This window comes from Phoxinus phoxinus, assembly GCF_949152265.1.
Source record: "Phoxinus phoxinus genome assembly, chromosome: 16".
Taxonomy (NCBI): Eukaryota; Metazoa; Chordata; class Actinopteri; order Cypriniformes; family Leuciscidae; genus Phoxinus; species Phoxinus phoxinus.
Genome location: NC_136891.1, coordinates 5,771,467 through 5,796,438, shown reverse-complemented (window position 1 = coordinate 5,796,438; position 24,972 = coordinate 5,771,467). Strand labels below are relative to the sequence as shown.

General features: G+C 35.9%; 1 protein-coding gene across 1 annotated transcript; it reads right to left on the bottom strand.

Moving 5' to 3' along the window:
- Positions 1-38: 38 nt before the first annotated feature.
- On the bottom strand, positions 39-24,557 carry mfsd2b (MFSD2 lysolipid transporter B, sphingolipid). The gene is made up of 15 exons (XM_079639007.1): positions 24,438-24,557; positions 23,716-23,893; positions 15,991-16,116; positions 15,036-15,160; positions 10,001-10,124; positions 8,417-8,495; positions 8,040-8,221; positions 6,641-6,731; positions 5,233-5,354; positions 4,795-4,878; positions 4,495-4,578; positions 2,217-2,326; positions 1,482-1,625; positions 1,132-1,308; positions 39-504 (listed from the first exon to the last, which is right to left on the bottom strand). The coding sequence occupies exons 2-15, from the start codon at positions 23,884-23,886 to the stop codon at positions 453-455; spliced, it is 1,671 nt and encodes a 556-aa protein (XP_079495133.1). The 5' UTR covers positions 23,887-23,893; positions 24,438-24,557; the 3' UTR covers positions 39-452.
- Positions 24,558-24,972: the final 415 nt, after the last annotated feature.

The window sequence follows — 24,972 nt, the reverse complement described above, 5'->3', positions numbered from 1 at the left end:
TTAAACAACATACTGTACACACACACACAAACTAGATTAATTCATCCAATTAATATTCAATTCTTTTATTGTCATTATTCTATATTTTATTTTTTATTGAAGCATCATTGAAATATGCTGAAGCTACGTGAACCAGCACAATTTTTTTATTCATCCTGGAATCAAGTCAATTAAAAATATGAATAATCACTATAACATCTTAATATATTATCAGTATATTTTCCCTCAGGAAATCCTTATATATATAATGATATATAATCCATTCATGTCATGTGTATAAATTAGATATATGTGGCTATATGTTCATGTGAAAATACAGAAACAGACTGAATACAGAAACAAACTGAAATGTTTACATTAAAACATATTATAAATCTCACACAGTGTAATATACACCAACACAACTCATCCCAGCACTGGGCTAGAATATCAGGATCCGCTGTCTGAGGACGTTACGCACTGTTCAGATCAACTCTGAGAGATTTGCAGGTAATGCTCTGGCTTCTGAAAAATAAACGACATATATACATTTTATTATATATAATATTATGCCAAATATAATAGATATATAAAATAATAAAAAATATAATTTGTAAAATATAAAAATGCTTCTTTATACTGTATATATATATATATATATACACACACACACACTACTGTTCAAAAGTTTAAAAAAATTTATTTAATCAAAAATACAATAAAAACTAATATTGTGAATTATCGTTAAAAAAATGATATAATATATATATTTTCTTTTTCTCCAATGAAGCTGCTTTATATTTATTTGAGTGGGGACTGTGATAAAAATATAGGCTTTATGTACTCTTATTTATTTTTGCTTTTCATAAACAGGGAACCATTGATAACAGTAACAATATGTTCTACTATTATAAATGTCAGAAACTGATGAATAGAAAGTTTAAAAGAACAGCATTTATTTGAAAATGACATTTTTTGTACAATTATGAATGTCTTTACTGTCACTTTTGATCCAATTTAATGCGACCTTGCTGAATAAAAACATACAGACTCCAAACTTTTGTAATAATATATATAGATATATATATATATAGATATACTTAAATATATATGGATTATATGTAAGCCTGAAATGTGACACAAGGTCATCACCTGAGCTCTTCCAGGGCGAGTTTGTTTCGTAATCTGACGTCCTCGCTGATCGGGTACACCATGAGGATCATGAGGCCTGTGGTGATACAGGCCACCGGGGCGGCGCCGATGAGCAGTTTCAGTGTGTAGACCACTGGAGGGGGCTGTCTGCACGCTCCTGTGTCATAACCAGCAAACCTACAAAAACAACTGTGCAGTCAGCTTTCATGGGATCATTCATTTACTCATTTACTGACTGGTTTCCAAATGTCAATGAGCAAAGAAAAAGATCAAATTCTTAATATTACAGTGTTTACACCAGTGGTCTGTCATGAATGGTTATTTCCAGAGTAATGAAAGAGCGCTCTCACTGTAGACAGAGCGTGGACACTCCAAGAGAAATGCCTGCAGCAAACTTTGTGAAGAAGGCATATAGGGAGTAGAAGATCGCCTCGTGTCCCTTCGAGTTGCGGTTTGCCAGTCTGAAGTCATCCACAACATCTGGTAACATCGACCTGAGCAACAGGAAACACAACACGGCAGAGGCATCATTCATCCTCTCGTATTAAACATTGACATTGGTACCATAAAGCCAAATCCTCTTTGTAGACGGCACATAAAAACGGCAATTTACTCATTTGGGGCCTTTCCAATCAAGCAGAGTCTATCTTTAAAAACCAAAAAATAGCATGACCCTGCCATGAAACCTGTTATTTGGAGATTACTGGTTATTAAACCTATATATGAAGGTTAAAGCTTGGCCGGGTAAAGTAAAAGTTGTAATACGTTCTTTATGGATAACTTTTAAACCCGGCATGAAACGGAAGTAGTGATAGTCTACGTCCCTTCGTCTACTAAGGGAACAACTTGAGGGCGAGTAAATAATGACAGGATTTTCATTTTTGGGTGAACTATCCCTTTAAATACATGACATAAACCAAACTAAATGCTGCTTTTTTCATTGCCGCTGCTTTTTTTTTTCATTGCCACAGCAAAAACTCTGTGATTTTTGTTTTAAAGCACAGAATAATGCGTAAAGTATTGAATGCATATTTTTTGTTTATGCATTGTTTGTGCAGTATTATATTTCGGTTTGGAAGACTCACCATGGTAACAGGAGAGAAGCAGCCACACTAAGCCCAGACGATACGGCCACAACATATGCCACTATCAGATTAGGGATGAACACCAGCATCACTGTGAACGGCATGATCCACTGCAAGGATGACAGTTTGAAACATAGGCATTAAACCCTTTAAAGTTGCAATGAGTATGCTTTTAACCCCCAGAAATGTATAATGCATTTGATAAACATTTTCAAATGGCTCCAGTCATATAGCGTAGTACAACGGGGCTAAAGGCACTACTTCCATAGTGTATGGAAAAATATGTTTTTATTGAACATTGATGAAGCAACAGATTTTGTGTGAAAATAAATCAGTTTGTTTGTTTAAAAATCTTATAAATGTATGAGGTGGAGGAAAAAACTAAAACTAGCATGGGGCAAAAGGCATAAACTATTGATAGATACAAATACTTTAGCTAAAATATTATGTTTTTAATCATGTCTAAGTTAATACTTGTTCAAAACAACCCCTTTAGCAAAGTTTGTACTTTTTTTTGGTTTATTTTGATAAATAAAAGAATACATTTTTGCTTAATAAATGTATTGCCATTAAAATATGTTGATTTAAAAAAACACAGAAACAAAATTATTTAAAAAAGATTCGGAAAGCATTGAATGAGATCGCATAATAATGAAAAAAAATCTTTATAACAAATAAATATTATATTTTATTATATGATACGATTAATATCATTAATATCATATTTTAAATGATGGTTTCATTATAAATATGGTGATTATCTCTAAGGTGGACACCCCCAACTTAATATATATTTACCATCTGAATCTAACCATGTCATGTCAACAAATGGAAAAGTCAGCCGGCTGTTTATTATCATGTTAATAATTGTGCCTTTAGCCTCAACAGCAGAAGCAAAATATTCCAAATACCATACTTTTACATATTCATCTGTTATTAAAAAACTGGTGCTTTAATTACCTTGAACAAAACTAAAATCGTTAACAAGACCTTTGTCTCAAAATAAAGACAATCATTTTATCAATTCTCATTTGCTATAAAATCTACAACATTAAAAAAAAAAAAAATTAAATATTAGATAAAATTAGCGCAAAATCAACTTTGCGCTGCTGCCCACGATTGCATCAAAGTTCGGACAATTTTCCACATGCATCATCAAAAGCGGATGTTAAAGTCCCCCTGTAGTAAATCATTTTATCTTTGATCACCAAAATTACATATTTAAAAGTTTTTTCCTTGAAAATATGTTTTTAATGCCTTAAAATAGCTTGAATGTAACTATACACCCTTGCCTCATTTAGTATGCGTGGTTCTATGAATATGCAAATAAGCCCCGCCTCCACTCACTCACACCGGCTCATATCCACTCGTTGAGGTGATTGGTTACAAGGTAGTTTGTGACGTCAGAAACACCAGCGATTTCAAAGCGCGTTTTTGAGACTGTCTTTGGTTCACTGCAGTTTTAAGGACAAAATACTCAGCAATGATGATGACTCATGAATTTACACATGGTTTGTCTTTATATGCAACATTAAAAGCTTGATTTTCACCACAGAGGGACTTTAAAGGGATAGTTCACTTTAAAATTAAAATTCTGTCATCATTTACTCACCCTCAAGTTGTTTCAAACCTGTATTAATTTATTTCTTCTGCTGAACACAAAGAAAGATATTTTGAAGAATGTCAGTAACCAAACAGTAGTCTGTACCCATTGACTTCCATAGTATTTTTTTTTCCTACTATGGAAGTCAATGGGTACAGACTACTGTTTGGTTACTGACATTCTTCAAAATATCTTTCTTTGTGTTCAGCAGAAGAAATAAATTAATACAGGTTTGAAACAACTTGAGGGTGAGTAAATGATGACAGAATTTTAATTTTAAAGTGAACTATCCCTTTAAGAAAAGTGCTGTGTTGTGCCATCTAGTGGTTTAAAAGAGAATTAAGTCAAATGCGCCTTTTACCCCGGTGTGCCTTTAGACCAATTGTGCCATAACAGTGGTCAGTGGTCTAGAAAAGGCCATTTATTCAGTATAAGACTAGTTTCACAACATGGTGGCTGCAATTCTGAGATCACATGACCAGCAGAATACTATTGATTTTGATTAGGCCACTATTATCAGACACATTCAGAGTAAACATTGCTATATGACACACTATATATAGTAAAAAATAGACAATAATTGCTGTTTATGACATGGTAGTATCCTTTGATAATTTATAACTGAATAAAGAGTCATCCAAATCACTGATTAAGAAAAGATAAAGTAACAATTACTGTAATGCCGCAGAATGCTGCTGTCTTCTTCCCGAACTTCTCAAGGAACCATTGCCAGAATGGGATACTCACTGCTGCTGACATCTGGGGAGATTTAGAAATTCAGTCACATGGTCATTCTACCCAAGATACACACATTAGAGAAGTATAGAGAGCTTTGTCTTCATTTCAACGTCAGCAACAAACAAACAACCGATGACAGGTCTATAGAAATGGATATGACATCCTCAACAATATCTGTTTATTGAATAAAGTTCATAGTGGTGTCAGCTTTGCATGTCTTTATCAGGTACTACTCACCAGAATTGTCAAAACAATGTTCTGAAAGTGATCTCGAAGCTCCACCGCATACGTGCAGAACAGCACAAAGTTACTTTGTATCAACTGCAAAAGGAGACAGCGGCAAATGGACATATAATACAGTTATAATGATGTCATTAATTAATCCAGCCCAAAACACTGTGATTAAAGGGATAGCTCACCCAAAGATGAACGTTTTTGACTTTCGTGTTCCATCGGACAAATAGCCCACGGGTTTGGAATGACGTGAGTGCGAGTAAATAATGACAGATTTTTTTGGGGGGTGAACTATCCCTTTAAGAAATACATTCTGGGAATGTATTCAGAGTTTCAAACATGATGAAACTGTATATGCTGCTGCTAATAAATATAATAATTAAGTTACATACAACTGAACAAACTACTGTAGAATGAAATACTGGAGGGAAAGTGTGTTACCTGGATGGCCACAGATATGAAAAGGAAAGCTGCCGTCAGAGTGAGGTAAGACCCGTGCTTCATGACCAAAACAAAGCCCTTATGGAAAGGAATGGCTTTGTCTGTTTTAGTAGCATAGGGATCTAATGCAGACGGAGAAAACACAAGTTAGATATGTTTTCTGAGGTACAGTGTGACACTATTATGACACATTTAAAGGAAAAGTTCACTGAAGAAGTATTTCACTGGGATGCAAAAATATATTTTAGACACAATAGTTATGCTGCAGTTTTCCATATAATTAAAGAGTGAAAGACACTTTCAAGCTAAGAAATAAAAGTGCAATAAAACAGTCTTCTGATTCCATTCGGTAGCTTTGTGTGCAAGTTAGAATTCACTTATATACCGTGTGTATTTATATTTATAAATATAATTTGCACTTGCATGTATTCAAACTGGACGCGTATGCCATATTTGAATAGTGAATGGATTTTGGTCTGTTTTGTTCAATTCACACAAAGCTGTCATACACACTACTCTTCAAAAATTTGGGGTCAATATGGATGCAAAAAAAGGGTGCATTAAATTGATCATAAGTGACAGTAAAGACTTTACATGTATACAAAAGATTTCTATTTTAAATAAATTATGTAATTTTTTTTACTTTCTATTCGTCAAAAATAATCCTGAAAAAGAAAATGCATCACGATTTCCCCCCAAAAAACAGTACAATTGTTTTTAAAAAGGATAGCAACAAGAAATGTTTCTCGAGCATCAAATCATCATATTAGAATGATTTCTGAAGGATCATGTGACACTAAAGACTGTAATTATGTAAGTAATTATGCTGAAAATTCAGCTTTGCCCTCACAGGAATAAATTATTTTAATATATACTGTATTTAAATAGAAAAGTTGTATTGTATAAAAAAAATATATATTTTTTTTGTATTAATATTTCACAATAATATAAATATATTAAGCTTCTCAACTGTTTTCAACATTGATAGTAATGATGCTAAAAATTCAGCTTTGCCATCACAGGAAAAAATTAGATTTTAGAATTTAGAAGAAAAAAAAGTTATTTAAAATTGTTATGATTTTTCACAATATCTGACTTTTTTGCTGTATTTTTTCTCAAATGAATGCAGCTTTGGTGAGCTTAAGAGAACTTTCACAAGCAACAAAAAATCTCAAAACTCAAACTTTTGAATGATTGTGTATCTTCAGAAAAGTCATACGGACTACTGATTTGGTGTGTTTAACAGAGATCAACAACTCTCTCTTTAAACTGTATAGAAAAGAGCAGTGTGCATCTCCTCTTGTATTCCACAGAAGGCAGGAAATCATTGGAAAAGTTGAACTAAACAAACTTTTCCATCCGGATGCAATGACAAAACAAAAAGAATACCACATGATTACATGCTCACCATCTCTCTCTTTGACTCCCAGAAACATGACCACCGTACAAACCAGAAACAGCCCACCGATCACTCCGGCAGCGATCATGTACACTTCCTTCTGTAAAGAGAAGCAGACCATGAGAAAACAGTCCTGCAAAAAGTCTCTCAACACATTTCATTCTATCTTTAATACATCTTAATCTTTGGTTGTAGCTTTATTCCAGTACATGGTTGTCATGTTCCAAATCCATGATATTCATTTGTGTGTAGTGGCTGCTTCAGACTTCGTACTGTATGGTCTTGTAAAATTTTAGCGAGCTCAAATTAGGTGCAAGCCCAGAAAAGAGGAACTTTTCAATCTATTTCCCCCAAACAGGAACTGCTCTGCCCTAAACAACCTCAGGATTGTTTGCTATTTTTCCACGGACCGCGGCAAGCACTTCATTATTGTTCCAGATCAAAAGAGCCGTTTCAGAGGAGACGGTTGGCGCACCCTTCCATTCGGCCCGGCCACAGAAGAATGCGCAGTGACACGGTGCGTGTTGGATTTAGCCCGGCCGCCTCAGAGAGCTTTAACCAGAGAGACGCTCTGCAGTCCAGCTCCAAATAGCTGTGGGCCTTCATGGTTCTCCATCATGGGTTTCCACTCTGGAACCCTCAGCCACATCCACAAACCAAGCCTGTCGGTTCACTCACAAGTCGGTTTCGACTGACATGGAGCTCAGTGGCTCTCGGCTCAAAATAGAGATATATATATCCCCTAAAAACAAGCACATTAATTGATTGATTCTGAGGACTCTGATGAATATAAATTGATCCTCTGAAGGTCAAGCTCTAGAAATCCATACCTAATTAAGTTTGAAGGGTTTATGGTTGGATGAAATGATGATTGATGATTTCAGGGGGAAATAATTTTTTCCCCAACTGCATATACAATATCAAAGCATATTACATTATATTATATTTGAATATATCAACAAATGTTGTAATGAATAAATATATGGAATAGTCCGCCTGAACTCGACTCTCGAGTCATTCCTAGAAGCCAGTGATTATAGTTTATAAAGTTTTAAATCTTTTTAAAACTTAAAAAGCCTTATTTTGAAAAAATGTCTTACAAAAACCCATCGCTTCGCTTCAAAAGAAATTGATTAACGTATAGATTAATCTTATGATGGATGGATGCGCTTTTTTGGAGCTTCAAAATCTCAGGCTCTATTTACTCCCATTATAAAGCTGGGAAGAGCCAGGATATTTTTTTTATATAACTCAGATTGTGTTTGGCTGAAATAAGACACCTAGGATGGCTTGAGAGTGAGTAAATTATGGGCTAATTATAATTTTTGGGTGAACTGTTCCTTTAAGTGCCGTGGTTCACTGGTACACTTTTAGGTGAGTTTTAAACAACTGTGACTGTGACACGTACAGCATGAAACAGGAAGTCCTGTGATAGCGCCCGGGATCTGATGATCTCTGTGCCACTGCTGTTTGCCAGGTGACCCGTCGTCAGGTTGCGATGCGGACAGTGCTTCAGAGTGTGTGCGCTCGCCACAATCTGACCCTGAATGGCGGCACCGACCAGCGTCCCAAGCACCTCCACCGTCATACCTGCACATAATATGCATGCAGAAAAGTGTTAAATCATTATTTATATTCAAACATACGCAGTTCTCAACATAAGCACTTGGGAAGCATTTATTTTAGGATTATTGGAGCACAATGGAATCAGATGTTAATATTCTAGAGCAAATCCAAGCATGGGTTTAAAGATGAACAATGTTGTCTGTGTAACTGTAAGCTTACGGTAAGCTGTAGCAGAGTCTCTCTCTCGCTGGTCGGTGCTCAAGAACATGGTCAGGGCGGAATAAGGCACATGGAAACACTGCAAGAAAGATTAAGAATAAAATACAAGACAAACAGTGATTAAGATGGAAACTGAACATTGGACATTGAAAATGCAATACATTATTGCACAAAATAATGAAATACATTTTAATAAATATGCGCTTAATGTGAAAAAATCTCAATATTAAACCGGTGAATAAACTAATTATTTAGTGTAGACTTTCCTAAAAGTTTTTGCTGCGCTTTAGGTTAAGCAAAGAATCAATTTCTGCTGTATTATATAATAGCTTCTTCAGACTAGGTTTTGGTTTCTAGGTTTTTTAAAGCAGCAGGACATTATGGTTTTTATAAAGAACCAGATAATCAAAAGTTCTCATGGAGGTTTAATAGGACCACCTATGGTTCAGGCAATACAATTATTTTTAGTTCTAATTGGAAGCTTTATGTTTATTATTATGGAGCGTTCTGTACGCTCTCATAAGTGATGATCTAAAAAAAGGCAAGCAAAATGATGAGTGATCCAAAATTTAGAGCATGTACATTTATCAGTGGTTTCATAACCACTCATCTTCCCCATTTATATGATGTTGTATATCATTTTTAAAAAAACTCATAAATCAAAGCTATTCATTTTAAGAACAACATGTTCTGTGTAGGCTACAGTACTTATAAATGTGCGGTACAAAATCAATATTTATCAAAGTACAGCAAACCTTCCTTGAACTTGCTTACATATTGCATTGCATGCTTACTATAAGTGTGCACTACTGTCAGCTATAGCTTTTCTAATTCTCACGAAAGCCAAGTCAGCACTGCGGCAGACCAACGGCCCAAACGGCTACCAAAATAAACCTAACTACAGAGTGCTTCTCCAGCGGTGCTCCTGTTTCTTAAGAGTTCCCCATATTGACTTCCATTAAGGGTTTTGATTCTGGGTAGCTGGAAGATTTTTGTTTATTTAAACATGAACCAAAGCTTAATTATGAAAAACGGACTAATTAGAATCATGTAAACTACCGGTACTACAATCTTATACATGCACACTAACAGCAGCTGGTGCTTCTCAGCTTTGTGCTTACAGACAATGAAGAACGCTAAAAGAGGAAAGCAGCATTTATCCTCTCTGGTGGTTTCGGGCAGATTGTACCATGTATTTATCAAGTAGTTAGAATGACTTTTCATTACAGCGTAGACCGATGTGGTCAGAACGGCTTCCCCACTCCTGCGCGTATTGGCGGGTTTTTACGGAGGACAGAATGAGCCAAGCCATAGTAACAAAGGATAGAAACACAAATAAATCATGGAAAACTCCATGGAGAGATCAAACAGGCTGGGCTATAACCACACTCAATTTTGTTGACAAGCATTTATAGCAAGATTAAATTTACTTGAGAAGCAACACTGCATCAGATACACTACCTTTCAATAGTTTGGGGTCAGAAGGATTTTTATTTTAAAGTCTTGTTAATCTGTAAATGATTATTTACCATTAAATGATAGTACAACTTTAAGAACATCAGAGCAAATATGCTGGATACTTACTGTGATGAGAGTTTGGTAGAGACAGTAAAAGCCCAGATACCAGATGAACCTCCCATTGGTAAAAGGTGGGACAAACCAAAGGTAGAAGTAAGAGACCACCACAAATGGAGTGCAGCCCACCATCCTGGAGGAGAAAAGGACACACAAGTCTTAATGCAATTAAGTGTAAAAATTCAACTGATAGATAAATGAGATCATCTGAGTATGATTATCAGTATGCACATGATTGAGAATGTGAAAACAAACAAACAAGCAAACAAATGTTTTTGGGACAATATTTTGGGCAAAAGTCATCTGGTCACAGGAAGTGCTAGAAAGGAAAATTAACTAAATAACATTGCTAAATTTGCAAAATAACATTGTCTTCAATGAATGTCCTGTGGTTGATCTCCCATTTTAGCTTATGAACTAATCAAAATAACCTACCAAGGGCTGCTTGAGTATCATCTTAAAGCTACAGTGCACATTTATAGCAGATTTGTGTATCTGTGTATCAATGTTGTCTCTGTTTGTATGGACGCTACAGCAGACTGAAGGAATGGAGATCATCTAAAACAGTGAATCGCACACTGACAGTCTTATTCCGACCAAGTCGTCTTCACAGAGTGAAGCAGGACGTGGAAAATGTGTTGGCCATATATAATTCATACTGATACAAGTCTTGCATACCATTATGGGAGAGGCCGTCAGCTGCGGGTTGAGAGGATTTCAAATACTACAGCTGAATGTGCCTTTTCTCAGCAATTTATCCCCATATACCAGCTAAATTATATATTCTACACTTTTGTAGATTTTTTAAAAGTGCAATCTATCCATGGATTCTTGTGGCAAAGGCGTACAAGAAATATACTTTACGTAAAGAAAGTATGCAGATATGAATGTTTGGCCAAAACATTGAAATGCCTTTACATGTAATCATTAAATGTGTTTGTCATTAAACCTTACTTGTTAATCGATAGATAGATAGATAGATAGATAGATAGATAGATAGATAGATAGATAGATAGATAGATAGATAGATAGATAGATAGATAGATAGATAGATAGATAGATAGATAGATAGATAGATAGATAGATTGTTGTTTTATTTATTTTCATGGTTCATTAAAAAGAACCAGTTTACAGAGTCAATTTCCATAAAATCAAACATCATTGCTCACGCTGTTCATTGTTGTGTGCAGGACACATTGGCACACACTAACGAGAAAAAAATCTGGCGAAACCGCAAATGGACGCACACAAAGCTTTCACAACTAGATTTTGTTTTTGTTGCATTTTAGTCACAGTCCATAGCCCTGTTTCCCATATCTCCCTTTGACGCAGGAGCGAGACTTGTCCCACAGTACGCAACCGTTTGCTGAATGCTGAATTCAGGTTGTTGGCTTTCATACTAAATTGCGTGACCTTGTCAACTCTAGAACTATCACAACCCTGTTCCTGTAAAGAAAACCTCGATGTTTGGTCAGGTACTTTCTAAGCAGTTTACCCTGGACACACTGACCTCTGTGCCACACTGCTTTTCACTTTCACAGAGGATAAACAACTGTGAGCAAACAAGCAACAGAGAACAGGGAGGTAAAGAGAGTGGCCAATTCTGGCACAGTCCAGATGCCACTACTGCAGTGTGGAGCAACTTCTGTGTGCCCTGCTGATTGTTCGGCCACACAAAGGAGCCACCGTACAGGAGAGAGAGAGAGAGAGAGCAGGATAGACGGTTCATGTGACTGGAGAGAGCCAGACGGTACGGAACCTGGGTGTGCTCTTTGATACCAAACTTTCATTTAAAATTCACGTTTCTAGAATCTGTAAAACTTCTACATGTTGTCACTTCTTCTGGAGTCTCTCAATCTTTGTCTGACTCATTGTAGTGTGTCTGCGTGAGGTAATCGCACACACACGCTCATTTGCATTTAAAAGGCCAGACACAAAACAATGCGTTTTTGCAAACCCTCATAAAAGTGACAACTTTAACATGCTATATAATAATATATGTGGGGTATTTTGTGCTAAAACTTCACACACACACACTCTGGGGACATCAGAGATTTATTTTACATCTTGTGAAAAGGGCATTTTACCACTCCTTTAATAACTAATGATCTTTGTAACGGAAGTGAATCTACTTTAGCTGGACAATAACTTTATTCTAGAGCTGCTGTAAAGCCAAAACAATCTCTGTTACTTTAATTCCAATTATCACTGTAAAGCTGCTTTGAAACAATCTTTATTGTTAAAAGCGCTATATAAATGAAGGTGACTTGACTCGACTATGTAAGGTGCTGAATGTGAATGTGAGATGACCTGATATTTTAACTCTGGGAGCAAAGTAACCTGAGGGAAAAAAGCCTAAGACAACTAGTTAAAATTTACTGATAAAAATGATTCTGTGTTGAAGTAAATACTACAGAAAAAAACGAATGTAATTTCTACATTGAAGGGAAAAAAAAAGTACATTGTATTATTACTCGATTCAAGATAGTAGAAATTAAAGCTTGAACTTTTAAGTATATTTTATTTGGAATTGTTTGTTATGTTTACAATGGTGCTTTGAGTAAGTATCAAAGTTATAAAATTAACTAAAACCTACTGAACTTTTTAATACTGTGATTCATTCACTGGGGCAAAAATTGTAGAAACAAAGACTAACTGGCCAAGTTAAATTGATTTATTCCCAGACAGCAACATATAGTGTCGGACCAGATGCGGGCCACATCTGTACATGTGGATTCAACGCATACCAGATGTGGGCCGGATCTGGGACAACACTATGTTGCTGTCTGAGTCCTTGATAATTTTACATAACTTAGTTAAGCAGTTTTTACTTAATTCCATATTTTTCCATATTCCATATTAATTCCATGAAATTTACTTAAAAATAGAGTGCAAAAGAAAAATTAAGTAAATATATATCTTAATTTTTTAAAATGTGGTTTAACTCTGGGACTGTACACACAAAAAGAACAATAAAACATGAAAAATATATAATAAAACGATACAAGTTCATAAAATTGTAAATGTATGGTATACTGATCTATGTGTTAAACATTAAAATATATCTTTCCAGAAAAATAAATAAAACTGTACACTGTACAACCCACAAAAAAAGATACAACATGATACATTATAATAGAATGATAAAATAAACAAATAAAGAAATAGGCTACTGATGTGTTAAGAATTATAATATAGCCTAATATTTGTTAATACTTTTTAATGAACGAAAGTGTTACCCAAAAAAATGCATTCAAATAATGTTAAAAAATAAGCTTTTTTTTCTATAAATCAGCTTACTCACAACTTCCCTGTTTCTGGAACAGACTTTATATTTTTGTGGTATTACATAATTTCTTTGAACGTCAAAGAAAGAGATTTAGATTTAAGTGTCCGATAAACGTTAAGAGCTGCACTGAGCTTCCAAAACATTAGCATGAGAGTTAAAAGAGGTCAACAACCTGTGCTTTGAGAATGTCACTGATTACGTAACTAAAAACAAAAGAAGCCTCAGAGTAGAAATTTCAAGCGTGATGCCGATAGGATGAGTAATATAGCAGAATTCCCCCTTTTAAAAGAGAATGTAGAATCTGTAAATCAACATATTGTCTTTGTGTTGGCACGGCTTTAGCATAATAAACACTGAGACACACCAGAAGGCCCACATGGGCATGGCTGAGATGTTCTGCAGTGATTCTCTGAAAACAAACCCTAACTACTTCCTCCCAGACACCATGATGTCACATCAGAGTGTAATCAGAACTTCCTGTCAGGCACTCACATCTTGGGCATGTCGTCACTTTAATCTCCTGAGACGTCCACAAGCCCATTTTAAGAAGCCTTCAACCTTCAGAAACCTGTGTGTTACTTGCTTAGATGTAATTTGTTAGAATATGGGCTAGTGCTATTTTGACTAAATCCTGAACTAAAGGCAGGAATACACTGCGCAACATCTGAACAGATATTAAAACACTAGGCATCATGCATTTGCTGATTTTGTAAGTGCAAGGGTTCCGGAAGTATCTTCTCCATTAATTTTCTCCATAGGATAATTGTTTTTTAGTAATAACTTAAACTTTAAAGACTGCCCTACTGTAGGTTGCTAATCTATGCTATTTGCTTTTTTGAAGCCATCAGCCTGCATTATTTCAGCTTATTTTTTAAAATAATCATGTTTAACTGCAATTTGTGGTGAAAAACGACATGCGTTGCAAAAAATTCCACCAATCAGAGAGTCGAAAAGAGCAAAATAAGCAAAAAGAGCTATTTAGCTCCGCCCACTCCCATAAAGCACTGTGAACGACGATCTAAAATGTGTAGATTTTTATATATATATATATATATATATATATATATATATATATATATATATATATATATATATATATATATATATATATAAAATCAACATTTGTAAATGAGTAGTTTTATATTTCTCCATCGTTTTTAATTCGATTATGCTGTTTGCAATGCTTCATGGGATTGTAGTTCTTTCCCTCACTAAAGCCGTTGAGTAGCCTACATAGTCTTGTATCTTTCTTTTTGTTGTCCAATTTTCGAAAACATTTTTGCTTTAAATCAAAGTTTATAATGTTATGATTCACCTCTGGTTGGCTTGGTTCATGGCTTACAATGATTTAACAAAGACTTATTTTAAAATCCATATGAGAAAAAAATTTATGGAAAAATATTTCCGAAACCAGTGCCGCTGAAAGAGTGGACGGGCACTAATGCTCTCTATTGAAAACTACTGTATGTGTGTTCTAAATTGGCTCAAAATATCAAACATGTTTGAAATTCTTCAACTGGATGCTACAAATCGGATTCTATGCCCATTATTTTCTGTAAAAAAAACCTCTTGACTGCTGAAAATCTGCAGACTTGCTCTGATTTTCTATGTTAATATTTGAATATTTATGCCTTTCTCATCAGGAAGCAATACATACAATTATTGAACATGAATGACATGCCTTTAGTATGAGAAAAACAATAGGTGCACTTTCAAACACACTGCTTCATTCACCAGTTCCCAAACGCCACTCACCATGGCATGAGTCGTCCAATCTTTGTCCATTTACTCTTAGTAATGAAGAATCCCACAATGGGGTCAGTCACTGCCCCCCAAGCCTTACCGACGAACAACACCATGGAGGCCTGGAACGGGTTAATCTGTCAGGAGAAGAGAAAGTGAACCTCTAGGCCTACATTAATAAATACCATCAATCCTTATGTGTTATTCATCCTTTATGGTTCTTGCAAACAGAATCATTAACACAGGTTGAATTATTTTTGGCTCAATTCATCAAATAATTAATAGGGTGCTATTCTGTGATTAATATGCTCTATTAAAATCATATCCTCAAGAATTATATCACAGTAAAAAAACAGCTACTTATTTTACAGTTTCCGAAACCTTCCGAGTCTCAAAGACAAAGAAATGTAATTTTCTTGAAATGACATAAAAACCCATGTCAGACCAACAAAATTTCATATTGCTGAAATGTTAAACATTTGTGAGTTCCCAGCATGCATTGCACTCTGAATAAATTAGGTGTTTACTGTTATAGATTTTTTCCCGCATAATTTTCCATATATTGATTGCCACCGTTTGTGAGGTTTCTGTGTCAAGTGTTGAGGCCTACAGTATGTTCAACCATTTAAAACTATATTTTGGATATCTTTGCTTTTCTATCTTTGTGAAGAAAAACAATCATCCAACATAGTTCACTAAACATGCTAAGTATCCTATAAGACCATATACTGGCTATTATAACAACACATTTATTTTGTTATTAAATGAAAATGAAAATCTGTTGTTGTCTTGACAAATTTATTGGCTGAATGAGGCATTTTGCATTTAGAGAATGAACAAATAAAATAAAATAAAAATTGACCAAAAAAAAAAAGAGTTGAGAGAACTCAAGTTGCCTTGGATTTTTAAGTTCTCCATTTATTTTCACAGTGTGGCTTCATATTTGATTAAAATTCCAAGATCTCACCTGTGCAATGTCAAGTAGATATATCTGAAGGAAGAATGCTGTTGCGCTCCCGGCGACCTGATTCGGCGCCCCTCCGATGGCGAAACATAGTTTGCTACAAACAGTGAGTTTCTGATCCAGATGAGTCTGAGAGAAAAAAAGTCTTGGGGTCAGAAAATTAGATGCAACCATCACAAACACTGTTTTTTTGGAGAGTACAAAACCATCTTGTGTTTCTAAGGTTACATTTGGAAGCTGATTCCATTACTGTGCCATTGCAAGTTTCAATTTCAAATATTTCTTTTTTTATTCAGTAATTTTTTTATCATTCTCTTTGATGTTGACACTCTCTCTCTCTCTCTCTCTCTCTCTCTCTCTCTCTCTCTCTCTCTCTCTCTCTCTCTCTCTCTCTCTCTGTCTCAATAATATAATTTGTGTGTGTGTGTGTGTGTTCCACCTTAGCTGCAGAGCCATAAAAACCACCATAAACATGCAAATAGTTAAATCTCACAAATAATGTGCTGTGAATTATATAATGGTGTTTTCACCTTTTCATTTTTTAATTTCTTCAAAGTAATTTTTCTCGATTTGATGTAGTCGGTACTTGATTAGAGGTTCTAGGAGTTCTTTTATTGAGGTTTTTAGGTGATAATCACAGCATCTGTCTTTGTGCTGTCGGTTCAGAGTTTCTCTTTTCTCCATTACGTGGGTGGGATAGTTTGAAGGACCCTCAGTCCCGAAACCACAGGACATATTTAATCCAGATGCTTCCACTGCTGTGAGTGACGGGATGTTTGATCACAGAGAACACCCTTAAAATAAAGCTTCTTCAAAGCTTCTTTTTAGGGAATGATTTTTTTTTCTGTATATATTTCTTAAGTTGCTATATAGTTCTTTAAAGAAGGTCAAAAATTCTGTAAATAAAAAGTGTCTGTAAACATTTCCCCATATTTTGCATTACACAGTAGCCTATAAAGTGTTGTTTCTTAGGGTTAAAGAAAATGTCTGAAAACTTGGAAGAATATTACCATTAGTTTTTAGCTAGCTTGATGTTTGTTTTTTTACTGTCGCATGCAACAAAAATATGTTCTTGTTGTGCTACCATTCCCATTGGGTTATGAAAATAAGTTAAATGAATGTTCGCTGAACATTGAAAACATCCAGTTTTTTAAACATTTTAAAAACCTTTTTTCTTGGTTATGTATGTGAACGTTAACGTTCTAACTGAGACTAGTCACAGATCTGCACATAGTTTCCCTATTGTTGGTTTAAATGCTTCTATTGCTCTCCTCATTTGTCGCTTTGGATAAAAGCATCTTCTAAATGATTACATGTAAATGTAACGTTTTTTGAGAACAATATGGAAACGTTACTTTTGAATGTTCTCTAAAGTTGAAAATAAACAGATTTGGGACGACATGAGAGTGAATACCGTATTTTCCGGACTATAAGTCACACTTTTTTTCATTGTTTGACTGGTCCTGCGACTTATAGTCAGGTGCGACTTGTATATCAAAATTGATTCATACTGACTGAGGCCTTGTCCACACGAACACGGGTATTTTTATAACCGTGACTTTTTTTACGCGGTTCGCCCGTTCGTCCACACGGAAACGCAGTGTCAGGTCACTGAAACCGAACATTTTTGAAAACCCCTGCCAGGGTGAGGATTTTCAGAAACGCCGGTTGCAGTGTTGTCGTGTGGACAGTAAAACCGGAGTTTTTGCCTTGCGACGTCAAAGTGTGCGCCATAATCTGCTGTGTTTGACGTCAGATTGTGCGCCGCTGACGGCTTCTGATTGGCCAACGTGGCTTTACGGTTAGGGTTATATCGCCGCCTGCTGGTGTGGAATGCTCTTGACGGCGCTTGATAGCGTGTTTTTGCGTTTTCATGTAGACGGAGATTTTTTCAAAAACGCAGGAGGAAAAACTCCGGTTATAAAAATACCCGTGTCCGTGTGGACATGGCCTGAGATTAACCAAGAGAAAACATTACCGTCTACAGCCGCGAGAGGACGCTCTAGTTGGCGGAGTTGTTCAGAAGCGACACAGAGGAAGAATTCAATGGATTGAGGCATAGATGTATATGTGGGATTCAGTGTTGTGGAATGAGATCACGGGAGCTTGGTGAACTTGCTTACCGGTAACTTACTTGTTAGACTCGCTGGCTAATGTTAATTTAGCCTATTCAGCCTCCCAGGTATATGTTATTTATGCTATTGTGTAGCTGAATAACTATTAATGTGTTACGTTAACATGCCGGACACCTATTCAGCCTGTTGTTCTGTGTGCTATTGTGTAGTTGAAGAACTTGCCTTTCCAGATTAAATGTCTGTTCTTGGTCTTGGATTTGGTGAAATACATTTCTAAATACGACTTATAGTCCAGTGCGACGTATATGTTTTTTTTTCCTCTTCATGACGCATTTTTTTGACTGATGCGACTTACTATATTCCAGACTCGTCCGGAGCGACGTATAGTCCGGAAAATACGGTAAATGATAAAACTTTAATTTTTAGTGGAACTATTCCTTTAAAATGGAAGCACATTTCTTAATTGCACTTGCCATTCAAAAGAAACCCGGCAATGACACAATGGACGCAACACAGGTGTAGTGAGTGACTTCTCTTTACCGTAATGAAATGCATATGTTTTGAGTGGCTTTCTGAATGTAAAGTGTTTCACACATTAAAAAGGACACTCATCCCTTGGAAAACTCTGTGGATAAGGCAGAGCAAATGTGTGTTTTTGAGGGTGTGTGTGTGTGTGTGTGTGTCTGCATATGTGCGGTGTGTGAGTAGAAAACGGAGGGGAGATCCTTTCAACACATAAAAGGGAAGTCAAACCGCCGCTTAGAGCCATATATTTATGAGAGAGATCTTGGAGACAGTCAGACAGACATTTGGTGCTGAAAATACTACAGAAGTCAAACACTCCTCTTTGAGTTGTTAACTCATTCATCCGCTCAATCAAAGCCGGTGTTTGGCGTCTCCAAGCCAACGTGCACTCTGGGTACCCTCGCAAAAAACACAACCACAGAGGGCAGGACCGATCGCTCTTCAAACGACGCTGTAATTAACTCACTGAATTTCCCCCTCACGTTCTAAACTTCACCATGATGAAAAAAAGATGAATGACTTCTAAAATCACAATTTAGGAGGTTAAAATGTAATTATTCGGATTATCACTCAGGCAAGAAAATCAAAAGATCAGAGAGTTCACCCAAGTCTATTTAATCTAAATTCTGATGCTACTGAACAACAATTATGCCTCTAAAAGAGGAAAAGTAAGAGTTTTCTGATAAGAATCTCAACACTCTTAAAACTAATATGATTGAGAAGCAGAATTGTACAAAATAAAATAAAAACCTTTTTTTTTTAAATGGCTTATTTTTAACACATTGGCAAATGGCTTCCCCCCCTTGTTTTAAAGCATAAACCTCACTTGTAAATATACGTGTATAATAAAAGTTTGTAATTTGCAATAAAAATGCTTTTATAATAATAATAAAAATATATAGCCTATATATTTATCTATATATAATATATATATATATTGATTAATCGCGATTAATCTCATCTAACATAAAAGTTTATATATATATATATATATATATATATATAAACTTTTATGTTAGATGAGATTAATCGCTATTAATCGATTTGGCAGCACTAAATACTTGTATATTTTTTTATGGAAAACCAGACAAAAATACTTGCATGAGGTATGTTAATACTTTTTGAAACAATTGGATGATTTTCAGCAGTCAGATGTTAAAAAAATTGCAGAAAGAAAATCAGACTTTCACTGCCGTTTAAAAGTTTGGGGTCATTGTAAGGTTTTTAGCACAAATCCCTTATCGGCAGCTGCATTGGATCAGAAATAAAGTAAAAACAATAATACTGTAAAGTAGCCTACTATTGCAATTTAAAATTGCTGTTTTCAATTTTAAATATATTTTCAAATAGATGATTTCTGTGATGCAAAGCTGAATTTTCAGCATCATTACTCCAGTCTTCAGTGTCACACGATCCTACAGAAATCATTCTGATATGCTGATATCCTGCGCAGGAAACATTTCTTATTATTATTCATGTTGAAAACATGATGTTTTTATTCAGCATTTATTTGAAATACAATTATTATATTATAAAATTATCATTTTAAATTATAATAGAATATATTATATTATAAAAGAATATACTTTTTTGTAACAATATAAAAGTCTTTACTGTAACTTTTGATCAATTTCATCCTTGCTAAATAAAAGTATTAATGTCTTTTAAAACAAACAAATAAAAAAAAAAATCGTACCCACCTCAAACTTTTGAACGGAAGTGTACATTGAACAAGGGACTCAGAGAATCTTATTGTGGGATCTATTGACTTGGATTGGTAGACAACCACTTCGCAACACACCCAGGAGACCATTCACAACACTATATCATCATGGATCGCTCGAATTCTCACAAAGTTTATTTTCGTTGCTGTTATCATGATAGACACAAACAGGAAGTTGTTGAGACTTCGAGTTGAGACACAAAATACTGTATCTGACTTCCTCACAGATTGAAAACAGCAAAAGCATGATAGCAGCAGAAGTGTGGGAAGACAGAGTAAATATACAGTGGACATGTGGACCAAACTTTCCTTTTGGAATTTTGTCTCACAAAGCTTGTCAAGAACACGTTTGGGACATATTTGACCTCAAAATCTCAATTAAAAACTATTATTATTCTTTTAATATATACACTCACCGGCCACTTTATTAGGTACATTGCTACAGTAGTACCGGGTTGGACCCCCTTTTGCCTTCAGAACTGCCTTAATTCTTTGTGGCATAGATTCAACAATGTGAAGGAAACTTATTCTTTTCTTTCAGAGATTTTGGTCCATATTGACACGATAGCATCACGCAGTTCCTGCAGATTTGTCGGCTGCGCATCCATGACATGACTCTCCCGTTCCAGTACATCCCAAACGTGTTGGATTGAGATCTGGTGACTGTTTAGTGAACTCAATGTCATGTTCAAGAAACCAGTTTGAGGTGATTTGAGCTTTGTGACATGGTGTGTTATCCTGCTGGAAATAGCCATCAGAAGATGTGAACATATGTGGTCATAAAGGGGTGGACATGGTCAGCAACAATACTCAGGTCGGCTGTTGCGTTTAAGCGATGTTCAATTGATGTCAAGAAAATATCCTCACACCATTACACCAGCACCAGCCTGAACCGCTGATACAAGGCAGGATGGATCCACGCTTTCATGTTGTTTACACCAAATTCTGACCCGACCATCTGATTGACGCAGCAGAAACCGAGACCCATCAGATCAAGCTATGTTTTTCCAATCTTCTATTTTCCAATATTGCTGAATTGTTTCCTCAGTTTCCTGTTCTTATCTGGAAGGAGTGTCACCGGTGTGTGTCTTCTGCTCCTGTAGCTCCTCTGCTTCAAGGTTGGATGTGTTGTGTGTTCAGAGATGCTCTTCTGCAGACTCTTGTTGTAACGTGTGGTTATTTGAGTCACTGTTGTCTTTCTATCAGCTCAATCCAGTCCGGCCGTTCTCCTCTGACCTCTGGCATCAACAAGACATTTTCCCTCCACAGAACTTCTAACTGGAGATTTTCTCTTTTTCAGACCATTCTCTGTAAACCCTAGAGATGGTTGTGCGTGAAAACCCCAGTAGATCACGTTTAAAGTCGCTTAAATCGCCTTTCTTCCCCATTCTGCAACTTCAGCAGATCGTCTTGACCATGGCTATGAGTAGCTGTCATGTGATTGGCTGATTAGATATGTGCGTTAACAAGCAGGTAAACATATATATAGTGTCATTATTTTCATGATAATAAGCACATATTTTAAGGGGGAAACAGGCTTAATAGTCATAAGAATTGTCCCTTTTTTTTTCTCCATCTGATTTTTTGGGTGAAATGTGACCCGGACCCATGATGACTCCATGATGTTTGTGAGATTCAACTGAACTAAAACTCTTTGTGCTTAGCCTACTTTCTCAGGGTTGCTGCTCTAAGCTGCTTTTCCCTGTGTATGTTTGCGTGAGGATGAATCTGGATGATATAATGAAGGGTTTACGGCTTCATGCCCAGCGGGATTTAAAAAATGCATTTTATCATTACACTTGCAATGTCAAATTGACCCTGGACTTTCACCTCCAGTCTGAATGCGATTTTGTTTTTCTTGTGCAAAGAGTACGAAAAACAATATCAAGCTCGCAAAACCCAGACACGCAAGTGTAGCAATCATTTTTTCATGACTGTTGAGGCAAATGTTCTCTGATGGAGTCTCAGTAGATTCAGACTGCATGAAATAACTGGTACATTGGTCTGTACAAACATGCCAGACAGTCAAGTTAACCACAGTAACATAATCGCTCTTTATCAAGACAATAACATTGGTGATCTCGTGAATCCATAGTAAATCTCACATAAAGTTTGAAAAGCAATACCATTTTCTTGAGGCAGCCTTTACTTTTGTAGCGGTATAAGGTAATACTATGGTACTTTAATATATACCATGTTACTAAATGATTACCATCATCAAGCTACATGATCATTATTTACAAGCTATTTCAAACAATACTGTGGTTAAGTTACAGTATAACAAAGGTATTACCGTTAACATGTCCAAAAAAAAAAAATCCATGCTAAAAGTGAATCCCCTTCCATTTCCACTTTAAATCTTTAACCTTCCACTATGAGAGTCTCCGTCTTTCCTTTTTGTAATGGCGTGCGTGAGAACAAGAGCTCCATTAGTGTGTTTTCCATACATTATTGACACACGACTGCCATTTTCCCCTCGACCACAGGGTCAGCGCAGAAGAACAGCACAGACTTTATTTCACTTGACAGATCATCCCTGACATTTTTTTTTCCTCCACGGATGAAGGTCATCCTTCCAGTTCTATCTACAAATATTATGCTATCTTTAATTTGAATAGAATAAAATGCCAATATTTGCTGTCTGACTGCATTTACTTGTCAAGGAACATGCAAGCAACCTCTCAAGAAAATCAAAATTAATAGTGATCTCTCCAAAAACTCTAAAAAAGGCAAATATTAATAACACTCAATTGTGATAATGACAGGGACAAGCTTTTCCTTTACTTTCAATGCACATTATATCTATTTCTAACCCCGATGATAATACACTGCAGTCTGTGGCATGTGAAAGGAATTCAGTTCTGATTTTTTGACTGGTGCAATGGTAAAACTCAAATGTAATCTTGTAATATACAAGTTCAAAAATACAGTTTGTGTCTTTACAGCAGTATGTACTAGTGGGTTTAACTGTCAGCCTGTGCTACGCCTAAGCAGCCTTATGTGTGTTGGTAGTAAAGCATCCATTCCACACAAACATTCCATGTGCTCATTAAAACATGCCATTCCACATACTTTACTTTCATAACGTACAGATGCAGAAACGTTCAGACTGGTATCATAACAAAAATATGCGTATATTGGCACCTGTTCCCCCCTACTGAGTGTTCAACTCCAAAGTTTACAATGCAATTGATACTGTTATTTTTACCTTAACCTGACACTCAAAAATTAACTGTGCAACCCAAAGTAGTCAGGTTGATTCAGTCATTTCATATTAAATTTGACTTGACCAGTAATTTATATAAATTAAGATTGCACGCTGATTTTAAAAAAGACACCGCAGTTTGCACATAACTCACAGTTTAACACAGAGAAAAAGAAGAAGTGAGCATCACATTGCCTTACCTGTGGTGGTAGCTTGGTGAAAGAACTTTCAGAGTGCTTCATCATGACTTTATCCCCTGATGTGACCCGGGCTTTCTCCCCCTTTGCCATGGCACCCGGTGTGACGGGTACAGAGACAGCAGCTGAACTCTCTGGCTTCTCAGAGCTGGCTACAGCTGTGCCTGCGTCCATTCACATACTGCAGCAGCGAGAGGATGGGCAGGGTTAGATACAGATGCTTACCAGCTGTCACTCACAGATATGAGCCAATCACAGTCCTCGCTCTACCAAAACAAGCTGCTTACCTGAATCGGATAGCATACATTCCTATGCTGTCACAAAGACACTAAAACACTAAATAAACACATATGCAAAGTAAGAGTTCATTAAGATTTTTTTCAGGTAGTGAATAAAACATCTAATGGTCACTTTTCCAACATAAATACTGCAATAATTATTTGTTTTCCATGCATTTTTTTTTTATATTTTATATCAAATATATTTTATATTTTTTTATATTTTTTATATATATTTTTATATCAAGCAACATATTCAGTTGATTAAATAAATATCGAGTGCACATACACACAAAATGAAGAGACAAAAGCATATAGATAGATAGATAGATAGATAGATAGATAGATAGATAGATAGATAGATAGATAGATAGATAGATAGATAGATAGATAGATAGATAGATAGATAGATAGATAGATAGATAGATAGATAGATAGATAGATAACCTGAGTGATGCGGTGAGATGCACATCTGCTGCAGCGGTGGATGAACTGCGGGTTCATTCCTTCACACACACACAAACACACACACTCATTCTGCAGCAGCACGTTCGATAGTAGTAATCACAAACAAACAAGCGCGCCCCCTGCAGGACACCAAAGGCAACTCACAGGATCCTACATCTAGTTAAGACACCATAACGCTCTTAATGCACTCCAGGTTACAGGCTAAAGTAAAATGAAGTGACCAGTAGCAGCTCCTGGTTGTAAATTTAGGTAGGGCAGATTATTAGCGCTAGTTTAAGTTATACAATTTGTAAGCTTTGCAGACGGTAGAGGTCTAGTGTCCTTGTGTTATTCAGCCTGAGGGTGGCGCTCTTGGCGCTACACACAACACACGCATATCATTTCCTTAGTATTTATTGCCTCAGAATGTTGTTTTAGAATATTACAAGATTTGAAGGTAAAGTGAGGAAATAAAGTCAATTCTAATCTCAGAACAAACATAAACAAAGCAGAACTAAGCACGTTTAAACCATAG